Source organism: Hemiscyllium ocellatum, chromosome 4 (genome assembly GCF_020745735.1).
Source record: "Hemiscyllium ocellatum isolate sHemOce1 chromosome 4, sHemOce1.pat.X.cur, whole genome shotgun sequence".
Classification (NCBI taxonomy): domain Eukaryota; kingdom Metazoa; phylum Chordata; class Chondrichthyes; order Orectolobiformes; family Hemiscylliidae; genus Hemiscyllium; species Hemiscyllium ocellatum.
Genome location: NC_083404.1, coordinates 8,896,788 through 8,908,792, shown reverse-complemented (window position 1 = coordinate 8,908,792; position 12,005 = coordinate 8,896,788). Strand labels below are relative to the sequence as shown.

At 46.5% G+C, this 12,005-nt stretch overlaps 2 protein-coding genes across 8 annotated transcripts in view; both read right to left on the bottom strand.

Annotated features, from left to right (window-relative positions):
* sulf1 (sulfatase 1) overlaps window positions 1-12,005 on the bottom strand; it is a 390,572-nt gene that overhangs the window by 198,496 nt on the left and 180,071 nt on the right. The gene's annotated exons all lie outside the window — the stretch shown is intronic.
* On the bottom strand, window positions 1,607-4,602 carry spice1 (spindle and centriole associated protein 1). The gene has a single exon (XM_060824122.1). The coding sequence runs from the start codon at window positions 4,528-4,530 to the stop codon at window positions 2,311-2,313; it is 2,220 nt and encodes a 739-aa protein (XP_060680105.1). The 5' UTR covers window positions 4,531-4,602; the 3' UTR covers window positions 1,607-2,310.

The window sequence follows — 12,005 nt, the reverse complement described above, 5'->3', positions numbered from 1 at the left end:
GGGCCACTGAGTAAATTTAAAGATAGATAGATTTTTATTTAGAAATGGATTGGGTTTTGGAATGCGGGCAAGAAAGTGGAAAGGTCAAGATGAGATCAGCCAAGACTTCACCAAATCATGGAACAGATTTAAGTGGCTGAATTGTGTACTCCTGCTCTTAGTTCTTGACTTCGGTTTGAGCGCATTCTGTAGATCATACCCAATGAGTGAGTGTGGAAGATTGGCGGGTGGATTGTTAAAGAATATTCTATCCTTACTAAAGGTCAAACTTCTTGAATGTCAATTCAGCTGTACCCGTCTAGGCAACAGATGAGTCTTTCCCAGAAGAGAAAATGTCCTTACAACAACTACTCTTAACAAGCCCCCTAAAGATCATATGTTTCAATAATATCACCTCTCATTCTTCCAAATTTCAAAGAGGTCTAATGTGTCCCAGCTTTCTTCATAAGGTAACTTCTTCAGCCCAGGAATCAGTATAACAAATCTCAGTAGAGATTGGGACAGGAAGGAGTCAGGTTGGAGTTGAGAGTTTAAGGGGGTAAAGACTGGAAAGTCAGGGTCAGTTAGACAGTATTGAGGATGGGTGGGGATGGTAGGACGGAGAGTATGTTATATTGTTATCTCCAAGTTAGCCACTCTATTTTAAACTGTCCAACATTTCCTTGATAACAAACCAGCATCTGATCTATCCCAAGTCTTCCACTTTAACTCAAGAGTTAGAGACAAGCACGCAGGATCCGCAGGAGCTGAGGAATACCCATCAGAATTTTTTTTATTCGAGAAATGCTCTTAACCCACCAGAAATTTAAATTTTCCAGGCAATTCTCTGAATCAGTGCAACATGACTTTGTAGATCCCGAGACATACCATTGTGGGTTACGTCTAAACTTCACCTAACTAGACACTGGAAGATCTGGATAGGACATGCTAGGAACCTCAGATGAAGGCAGATTAGAATCACCCATTGACGTTTTTTAAGATAACTTTCAAAAACTTCAACCTTGCAGTCAGGGCTGCATCATGCTTGACGATGGGAATGTTAATTAATGCTCTCCTTCCTGTCACCTGTCAGGAGACCGTCCATGAAAATGCACAGATTTGACTGGTGTGATTTTGGACTGTCTGGTGGATCAGGAAGTAGTCAAACTTTGGAATGGTGTGGAGTTGATAGTACAATTTGGCTACTTATTGCATTGGTGCTTGACTAGTCTGTAGGACAATTCTTTCAATTGGTCTGAATTGGTTTTAATCTTATTCAGATGCAATGTCAACAATCTTTCCCTCAAATACATTAGCTGAAAGAGTTGAACAATTACAACAAATCAGAAGCTTTCACTTAGTTTCCTGGTACTAACCCTCAAATTACAAATTTAATTTCACAATGTGACATGACTACTAAACTCTCAAATTCTAAGTTGTTAGTCCTGTACTGAAATCACAAGGCTTCAGTAGCCATTTAAAAGGAAAATTGAGGTGATGATAACAAATTATGCCGAACTATTATACAGGCAGATGAGGTAGTGATTGATAACTCTGAAAAGTAATAGTCTCGGACCACTTAAAAGAACAATTATGTCATATAAAAAAAGATTTATTTTTGTACAAACTGTGAGCATTTTATTGAAAAAAATATTTAAAATATATTATAAAATGTTATCCTCTCAAATACATCTGCATGTGGCACATATAAAAAGATTAGAAAATTATTTCTGCAACTAAGGGAACACACACTACCACCCCTCAAACAAAACACATGCTAGTGAATCAACAGTTCATTTTACAAATCATGCTCATTTTTAACTAAATCAATGGAACTAAAAATCAGGAGCATTGCAAAATGCATTGCTGATTCAGTACTGCTGTAAGAAACCTTCCACCTCCACTATCCCACACCACTCTCTCACACACTTCGAAAAACCAGAGAACAGGCAAGAAAAGTCTCAATCTTTCAGAACTATTGTAAAAGCTTCTTTGAGGCTAATTGTCTCTGTGAATCAATAATTAACACAATTGATAGTAACAGGTGACTGCTGCGAGCACACAAATTTAAAATTACAAATTCTCTGCTAAAATAGTGTAAAACAAATAAATGCAATGTGAAATTGTAAAGAAAAATACAACATTTTGGAAACATGTCAGTCATCATCTGTGGGGAGTACAAGTTGACCTTTCTGGTGCCAAGCCTTTAGAAACAGGTGTTCGTAAACTCTGATGTTCGGCATGTGCAGTATTTTTCTTTTTACAGCTATGAAAGCACTTCTGTTAGTTGTCCAATCACCCAAATGTAGATTTGGAATCTGAGAGTTAGAGTCAAATGGTATGAGTAGACAGTGCAAACCAACCTTCTTCTTTTAATCTTTCTGGCTTCAATCTTTGAGTAATAGATGTTCTATTTCCATCACCTTTGTCCAGATGTAGTGAGGAACTAGTTCTACTGGCATTATCTGTTAACCTATTATTTATTTCGCTAGAAGGACAAGGTGCACTCTCTGAAGAGGAGTCCAATCCATTAGGCAAAGGGATCAACACATCCAGTGATTTTTTGCCAGTTTCTGTCCATAGACCTTCTGGTGGAATAGGAGAAATGGGTGGTGAGGCAGAATCACCAGAAATTTGTCTCTGCTGTTCAATCAACTTCAGAAGTTTGCTACGTGCTTCAGCACTCTGGTGGTTGAGCTCAGTGATCCTCTGTTGAAGATTATCACAAGGTCTGGGCACAGTCTTTTCAATTTGTGGTGCAGAATTAGGTAATTTATCAATATTGAACTGGCTAAGTTGGGCTTTGAGAGCTGAATTTTGCAATTGGAGCTCAGTGATTTGCGCAAGCATTGCTTCATGTTTAAGCCACTTGTCCAAAGCTTCAGCTTCCATCTTGTTCTCCCTTAATCCCGGAACACCTGTCACTGCATTAACAGTTCCTGATTGTTGCATTTCAGACCAATTACTAACAGGCAAAACTGGAGTCAAGTTCCTCTGTCCTTCTAAGGCATCTCTAAAATTGCACTGCTGGGCAAGATCCTGTTGACCTTGCAGCTCGCTCTGTACTCCTAAGTATTCTATGAAATCATTTTCTCTTTGTTGTTCAACAGACGTTGGAGTTTCCTGACCAACTTGCAAAGGATGAGCACAATTTGATTTCAGGCATACATTATCAGCGAGAGGTCTTTCTTGACAAGTATTTGCTGCAGTTTGTGATCTTACAGCTATTTGACTGTCCCTCTGTCTTGGGGGGGAAAGCAATATAGCAGAGCCGAATAAATGCTCAGGTAAACATTCACCGCTTCCAGCTATTTCTAACACATTCCCCTCGTACCGATTGCCTATGGTTTCTAAACGTTCAGCAGCATTTGGTACAGCCCTTAAGATAGGTGCATTCCTGTTGTCCTGTCTGCCACAGTAAGTGCAACTCCTTCCTTCCAATGTTGCCGCACCGACTTGGCAAGCGTCAATGTTTTCTCTCGGCTTCGGTGGGTCCATCTCTGCTCCTGGAGATCCGTGCACCGCTTGTTTGATGAAGTGCAGCTCCTCGTCTGTCTTCACCATGTGTTGGTGCAGGGCGGCCTGGGTCGCGGTAACCTCGCCTTGCATGTGCAGCAACTCTGCGGTCAGCGCGTCGATCAGCGCCCGCTGCTCGGTGCACCTTTCCGCCAGCCTCAGGCGGCCTTCCCTCTCCCGCCGCTGCCGGGTTTCGTTCTCCTTCAGGTAGCGGGTCAGCCTGCTCAGCGAGCCCACCAGCGAGGCGGTGAAGCCCGTCAGGCCCCGGGCCCGGCCCCTCTCGGGCGGCGCCCTGCGCCCCGCCTGGCGCTGCAGCTCCACCAGCTCCCGGTCGATGTGCTCCATGGTGTCCCGCAGCCCCTCCAGGCTCAGCCGGCCGCGCTCTGGGGCGGGACTGGGGCCGAGGCCTTGCCCCGCCGCTCCCGCGGAGCGGACTCTCCGGATCGCCGTGGTGGCGTTGAGACCAGCCTCGTCCCCCGAGGCCTCCCGCTCCGGTGTACACGGGCTCCCCGGGCTCTGGCCGGGCCCAGGCCCGCCGCCCTCGGGGCTCGCCTCCGCACGGTCCGGGCTGACATCGTTGAGCGCCTGCGAGTCCATCACCGACTCGCTGAGGAGGGACAGCTGAGTAGGCCGCTCCCCCCAGGCCCGGGTGGGCAGGGCCGCCTCCCCGCCGCCGCCCGGTGCCGCCGTCACGTTCGGGAAAGCGGCGTGCAGGCGCGGGCCGTCGGCGAACAGGTCCCGCACCAGAGCCAGGGCCCGGTCGGAGCGGTCCAGCACGTCGTGCAGCTGCCGCCGGTCCAGCAGCAGCTCGCTGACCAGCGGCGGGTGGCCGGGGGCCGAGCGGGCCTTGTGCAGGCCGGGCCGCCGGTTCCTGGGTAGGCGGCTGTGCCGGCGCCGGGCGAGTTCCTCCGGGCTGGCCCGGTGCACGCTCAGGTCGCTGATGGTGCTGTCCCACTCTCTCCTCGGCACCGCCGCCGCCTTCTTCCTGCGGCCTCTACCCGCTGCCTGCGAGCGGCTGCCCCGCACCAACGACATCCCGCCGCCCGACGGCAGCGCGCACGCGCCTCTTCACCTCGCGCCGCCAACCGTCACCTCCAGAGCATTCCCGCCCCCGCCAACCGTCACCTCCAGAGCATTCCCGCCCCCGCCAACCGTCACCTCCAGAGCATTCCCGCCCCCGCCAACCGTCACCTCCAGAGCATTCCCGCCCCCGCCAACTGTCACCAAAGCCGCCCCGTCATCGCGCTTCCCCGCGCGCTCTCCCGCCGCCACACGGCCATCGATTCGCCCCCCCTCTTGCGCGTCGCCGTCAATGCCACCCATGCGCGCTCCCGCTGCCAAGTGCCCATCAATTCAGCCGTTGCGCGTCGCCGTCAATGCCACCCCTGCGCGCTCCCGCTGTCATGTGCCCATCAATTCAGCCGTTGCGCGTCGCCGTCAATGCCACCCCCGCGCGCTCCCGCCGCCAAGTGCCCATCAATTCAGCCGTTGCGCGTCGCCGTCAATGTCACCCCTGCGCGCTCCCGCTGCCAAGTGCCCATCAATTCCGCCGTTGCGCGTCGCCGTCAATGCCACCCCTGCGCGCTCCCGCTGCCATGTGCCCATTAATTCAGCCGTTGTGCGTCACCGTCAATATCCCGCAGCCAAACGGCCATCAATACCCTCTTGCGCGTCGCCGTTAATGCCACCCATACGCGCTCCCGCAGCCAAACGGCCATCAATACCCCCTGGCGCGTCGCCGTTAATGCCAACCAGGCGCGCTCCCGCCGACAAACGGCCATCAATACCCCCTTGCGCGTCGCCGTTAATGCCACCCCTGCGCGCTCCCGCGACCAAACGGCCATCAATAACCCCTTGCGCGTCGCCGTTAATGCCACCCATACGCGCTCCCGCCGACAAACGACCATCAATACCCCCTTGCGCGTCGCCGTTAATGCTAACCATGCGCGCTCCTACCGCCAAACGGCCATCAATTCACACACACACACACCATGCGCGCTCCCGCCGCTTCCCGCGCGCTTCTGGCGGTTCCCCAGCGCCGCTGAGTGTCAGTTTCAGGGCTCCGTGTGTATGATTTGTTTTACAAAAAGGTGAAATTAATCGGAGATTTTTAATTATTTTTTAAAAAATGTTTTAATCAAGATTTTGAATTCTTTTTTAAAAAAAAGTTCCTCCAACCACTGGAAACTTTGAGCGAGCTACATGTGGAGAAGAAAGAACTGCAACTCTTAAAAAATGTGGTGGGGTCTCTTTAAATTAATTTAAGTCCCATAAAGAGCTGTCTGGTTGGGGCAAGTTGTCAAAACAAAAGCTTAACAAATCCTTTTTAGGAGTATGGTTAACAGAAATCGCCCTAATTTGTGCCACCCATGCAGCCTGACCACACATCTCTTTCCAGGATTTAGTGTTTTTATTGAAATTTTGCGGTGTTTTTCCTCCAGTATATCTATATGTTACTATTGGGCGCAAGATTTAGTTCAATGGGAGCTGAAAATGTGTTGCTGGAAAAGCGCAGCAGGTCAGGCAACATCCAAGGAACAGGAAATTCGATGTTTCGGGCATGAGCCCTTCTTCAGGCTTATGCCCGAAACGTCGATTCTCCTGCTCCTTGGATGCTGCCTGACCTGCTGCGCTTTTCCAGCAACACATTTTCAGCTCTGATCTCCAGCATCTGCAGACCTCACTTTCTCCTCCTTAGTTCAATGGGATGGCAGGGTAAATGCTGAGATGATGTTTCCCCTCATAGGAGAGTCTAGGAGCAGAGGGTATAGTCTCAGAATAAAGGTATGCTAATTTAAGGTTGGGATGAGGAGCAAGTTCTTCTCTCTGAGGGTCTTTGGAATTCCTTGCCACAGAGAACTGTGGGGGCAGAGTCCCTGTATCTATTTAAATCAGTCAAGGAATCAAGAGTTACGTGAAAAAGGGAGTAAAGTGGACATAAGGAATGTCAGGAGACAGTGAGGACTGCAGATCAGAGTTGAGAGTGTGTTGCTGGAAAAGCACAGCAGGTCAGGCAGCATCTGAGCAGCAGGAAAATCAATGTTTCCAGCCTTCATCAGGAGTGAGGCTGAGAGCCTCTGGAGTGGAGAGATAAATGGGAGGGGAGTGGGGCTGGGGACAAGGTAGCTGAGAGTGCAATAGGTGGATGGAGGTGGGGGGTAAAGTTGATAGGTTGGAGAGGAGGGTAGAGCCAATGGGTGGGAAGGAAGATTGACAGGTGGGGCAGGTCATGAGGATGGTGGTGAGTTGGAAAGTTGGAACTGGGGTAAGGTTGGGTGGGGGGAGGGGAAATGAGGAAACTGGTGAAGTCCATGTTGATGTCCTAGGGTTGAAGGGTCCTCTTGGCATCGGGTGGTGAGGGAGTGGTGATGGAGGAGGCCCAGGACCTGCATGTCCTTGGCAAAGTGAGAGGAGGACAGATCAGTCATGATTCTCTTGAATGGCAGCATGGTCTCAAGGGGCCGAATGGCCTATTCCTGCTTCTATTTCTTATGTTCTTAATGAAAAGTGATTTATACAGCACTGATGAATTAGCTGCAGTTGTTCAGGTGGACAGAATAGAAATTTATAGTCATGTACTTTTACATGAAAAATACAGTTTTAAGTTTTGTAAGTCACCCCACTGCAGTGCCTACATCAATGACAGAAGTCATACACAGTAATAAAAAAAGTAATATTAAAGAAAAAGTAATCATAATTCAGTTAACGACTCCTGGGATTGGGGAAAGCTGATTAAGGAAGATGCAGTCAGGATGAGACTACTAGGCTATTGGAATACTGGGCCAGAACCCTCTGCTGAAGAACACCATCATGCCTAGCTGAGATCATCATTCTTGGAGGAGACTGCCTGCCAGGTCGCTGGATAGAGTGAACAGAGGATCTATATCTGTTGTTAGATCAATAATCCTGAGGCATAAATTTAAAATAACTGATGGAAGGGAGAAGTCAAGTGAGGCCTATCATGACACAGGGAGCAACTAGTAGCATTTTTCAACAAAAGCATCAAGACAAGACACTCACTGGAGAATGGCAAGATACCTATTTAGGAGGATTATTGTGTATTATCATCCTAATTAACTTCAGATCTCACCTTATTAATATGCAGCTTCTTATCCAACCACCAACTGCAAACAAACAAGACACTGATGAACCTTGACAAAAGTCTGAATGGGCACATAGGCACTCCAGCTTGCTACTTGCCCATAAAGTGTTCCATTTTGCACACCTGCCACCAGCATCTTGTATCTCTCATCTCCAGGGATAGCATGTTCCGAAGACCTTGGCATCATATACATGTCAGTTCCTGCATATCATTGACAATCTCTGATCAAATTACATTAAGCTTCTGTACTGTATGTTCCAAATTAGGGCACGCCAACTACTATCATTGCAATACTCCTGCAAGGAATCCTTATGTATGGGGACAGGCATCAAACTCATGGATCTCAAGGCTATTCGCTTACCCTCTTAGCGCTGGCTCACTTTGAGTCTATCTGGATGTTCAAAGCATTTCTGCGATGCCTTGCTTTAGCTTTTTATGTCTTGCCCCCTCAGCCAAAGCTACTGAACTCTCAGTACCTCTGTCTTGACTTTCTATTTAGTGCAGATATAAAAGCAGGAAGGTTGTCAGTAGTCCTCAGACTAGTCCATGGAGACAGCCTTGAGTCATGGGATGCTCATACAGTCAGTCAAAGACAGCCCTTGATACTAAATCTGGGGACCTGGAATGGTCAGTCAATTGCTTGAGCAGCCAGGATCAGGATATTCTCGTAGGAGTGAGGAGCTGAATGTCGAGCAGCCCACCATCTGTCTCAGCTCTTTATGCCCTATTAAGAGCAGGTTTCTCCTATAGCCAGAGAAAGGGAGCTACTAAGGCAGATGGACATGGCTGGCAGAGCTGCGCATAGTCTAGTACATATGTACGTGGGGGGAAGTGGTGAGTTCTCCCAAGAAAATGACTAAGCAGAGGTCATACAAGGTGTGAGGGGTTGGGATGGGTGAGAGAGAGTGAAGGAAGATAGTGCATACAATAGTGAGAGTGATAGAGCATAAACCTTGGTAAAAGGATTAGCAGAGACAGAGTGAGTCTTATCTTGCAGAATTAAGATGATTGTATGTATCCTGCAGAATCCAGGTGGTTGAGCTTCTTCCAACACTGCTAGGTATTCCTCTAGATGGCTGAGACTGCACTGACGCAGACTGGCAAGGTCTAGTGTTGTGGCCTTTCTGGCAATTCTGGGAGAAGAGCCCTCCTCTGCAGTACCTCCACTCAAGCATCTCCAGGCACCTGTCCACAAATGTGTGGTGCCAAATTTTCACTTCTCTGTCATGTCTAGGACAAATGTCACAAACCATGCAGGGCAGCTCTGGATTGATACTGCCTATCTGGGTGCACAATAGCCTTTTAAGGATGACATTGTTGTCAGAAATGCTGGTTCATTCTTAGATATCTGCGCAGTGAAGAGGCCTTTTGGCTGAAGTGACTGGTAGAATCAGGCTAGCTTCGAACAAGAGGGATGCTATAGAGGCAGACAAGGTGAGATTGGGATGACAGTGTGAGAAACTTGCTAGGCCTCTGACTGAAACCAACCATGAAACTTGACAAAACTGACATAGCCAAAAATACGCAAGATCCAACCCAGTGCTACCAACTTAATCATATGATGTTGACAGATGATACGTTTACTGTTAAGGGAGCTCCACTGTTGCAACACTGAAAATTGGATTCGTAAAGCCACATTGTGTATTATTCATTTTCGGTCACTCATTAAAACAATACAAAAATATAAAAGGCTCAGTTGATCTCCATCTTATTGAAATTATTATTGAAATAATATTCAAGGCATTGATTTTATATGCTAAGGTCTTGATATGTTTTTTATTATTTCATTATTATTGATGCTAACTCCAACTTAGTCATGTGCTATGAGTTATAAGAGCTATACAAGCATGCCTTCAAATAAAAACTGCAGCCCAAGATGCAAAAGTACAAAATCAGTTGCCAAAGTACAAAACTGTTCAGTAGATGAAATTAACCATGTTCTGATATTCTGGCTTTTAAAGGCACTTTACAGTTCACAAATAATCCACAATTAAAACAATAAAGCCCTTAACTCAGTTGCCAAACTCTTCAGCATTACTTTCCCTGGGCTCCAGATCAGGTCTGCTCCTAATGAACCCTCACACTTTATAAATCAGATCAGCAAATTATTCTTTTCCAAATAGTATGAAAGAATTGCCTGTGCTTGTTGGTTTAGATTTTTTCTTTACTGCTAATCTCATTTAACTGAATGGTACAGTTTTCTGTTTTAACTCCTTTCTTTGCTAAGTTGTTATTGGATCATGCAATGATATGGAAACAATATGGTCTTCAGATTTTCGCAAGGTTTGTGAAGGTTTGTAGCTCAGGTTGAGGTTTAGGGTGTAGGTTTGCTCGCTGAGCTGTAGGTTTGATATCCAGACGTTTCATTACCTGGCTAGGTAACATCATCAGTGGTGACCTCCAAGTGAAGCGAAGCTGTTGTCTCCTGCTTTCTATTTATATGTTTGTCCTGGATGGGGTTCCTGGGGTTTGTGGCGATGTCATTTCCTGTTCGTTTTCTGAGGGGTTGATAGATGGCATTTAGATCTGTGTGCTTGTTTATGCGTTGTGGTTGGAGTGCCAGGCCTCTAGGAATTCTCTGGCATGTCTTTGCTTAGCCTGTCCCAGGATAGATGTGTTGTCCCAGTCAAAATGGTGTTTTTTTTCATCCGTATGTAGGGCTATGAGGGAGAAGGGGTCGTGTCTTTTTGTGGCTAGCTGGTGTTCATGTATCCTGGTGGCTAACTTTCTTCCTGTTTGTCCTACGTAGTGTTTGTGGCAGTCCTTGCATGGAATTTTATAGATGTGACATTGGTTTTGTCCATGGGTTGTACTGGGTCTTTTAAGTTTGTTAGTTTTTGTTTGAGAGTGTTGGTGGGTTTGTGTGCTATTAGGATTCCGAGCGGTCTCAGTAGTCTGGCTGTCATTTCTGAAACTTCTTTGATATATGGTAAGGTGGTTAGGGTTTCTGGCTGTGTTTTGTCTGCTTGTCGTGGTTTGTTCTTGAGGAATCTGCACACTGTGTTTTTTGAGTATCCGTTCTTCTTGAATACGTCGTATAGGTGGTTCTCTTATGTTTTTCGAAGTTCGGCTGTGCTGCAGTGTGTGGTGGCTCGTTGGAATAGTGTTCTGATACAGCTTCGTTTGTGTGTATTGGGATGGTTGCTGGTGTAGTTGAGTATTTGGTCAGTGTTTGTCGGTTTAGTCCTACACACGGATGAAAAAAAACCACCATTTCGGCTGGGACAACGCATCTATCCTGGGACAGGCTAAGCAAAGACATGCCAGAGAATTCCTAGAAGCCTGGCACTCCAATCACAATGCCATAAACAAGCACATAGATCTAGATGCCATCTACCAGCCCCTCAGAAAACGAACAGGAAATTACATCACCACACACCCCAGGAACCCCATCCAGGAGAAAGATATAAATAGAAAGCTGGAGACAACAGCTTCGCTTCACTTGGAGGTCGTCACTGATGATGTTACCTAGCCAGGTAATGAAACATCTGGATATCAAACCTACAACTTAGCGAGCAAACCTACACCCTAAATGGTATTCAGGAAATGCCACTTTGTACATAACCATTGCAAGTTATACGCAAGTACACTGAGTGACTTGAGTTTTGATTGGCAAGTCGGTCCCTCTTGCCCACCTACTGATCTGTTACATTGCACTGCACTGTCAAATGTGAACCACAGAATTATTACAGCACAGAAAGAGGCTGTTGAGCTTATCCTCTCTGCATTGGCTCTTTGAATGAACATTTCAGCTACACCAATCACCAGCATCCTCCCCATAACCCTGCATATTATTCCTTTTCAAATAGCAGTCTAAATTTCTTTTGTGTTCATCAATTAAACTTGTCTTCACCACAATTCCATGCAGCGTATTCTAGACCATAACCACTTGCTGCATGAATTTTTTTTCTTTCATATCAATTTTGTTCTTTTGCCAATTACCTTAAATCTATACCCATTTGGACATGATCCTTTCACAAATGAGAACAGTTTCTCCCTATTTACTGTATCCAGTTGCCTCATAATTTTGAATACCTACATTAGATCTCCCCTCAGCCTTTTTAAAAGGAAAGCAGTCCAAACTTCTCCCGTCTGTCCATATAACTGAAGTTCTTCCTCCACGGAACCATTCTCATAAATCTCTTCTGCACTCTCTTCACAATCCTCATATCCTTCCTGTAGTGATGTGCCCAGAACTAGATGCAATATTTCAGCTGATAACAAGCTACAGTCTTATATAAAAGTTCCACACAACTTCCTTGCTCTTGTTCTCTATGCCCTTGTTAATACATTTACATTTTGTCCTGTACGCTAAGGTCTAGATTATTGATATATATCAGGAAAAGCTTGAGTTCCAGCAATGGAACCCTGGGGAACTCTGTCAGAAAACCTCCTCCAGCCTGAAGAA

Excerpts from the sequence above, each read along its gene's own strand:
- spice1 (XM_060824122.1), bottom strand. The coding sequence starts at position 4,530 with ATGTCGTTGGTGCGGGGCAGCCGCTCGCAGGCAGCGGGTAGAGGCCGC.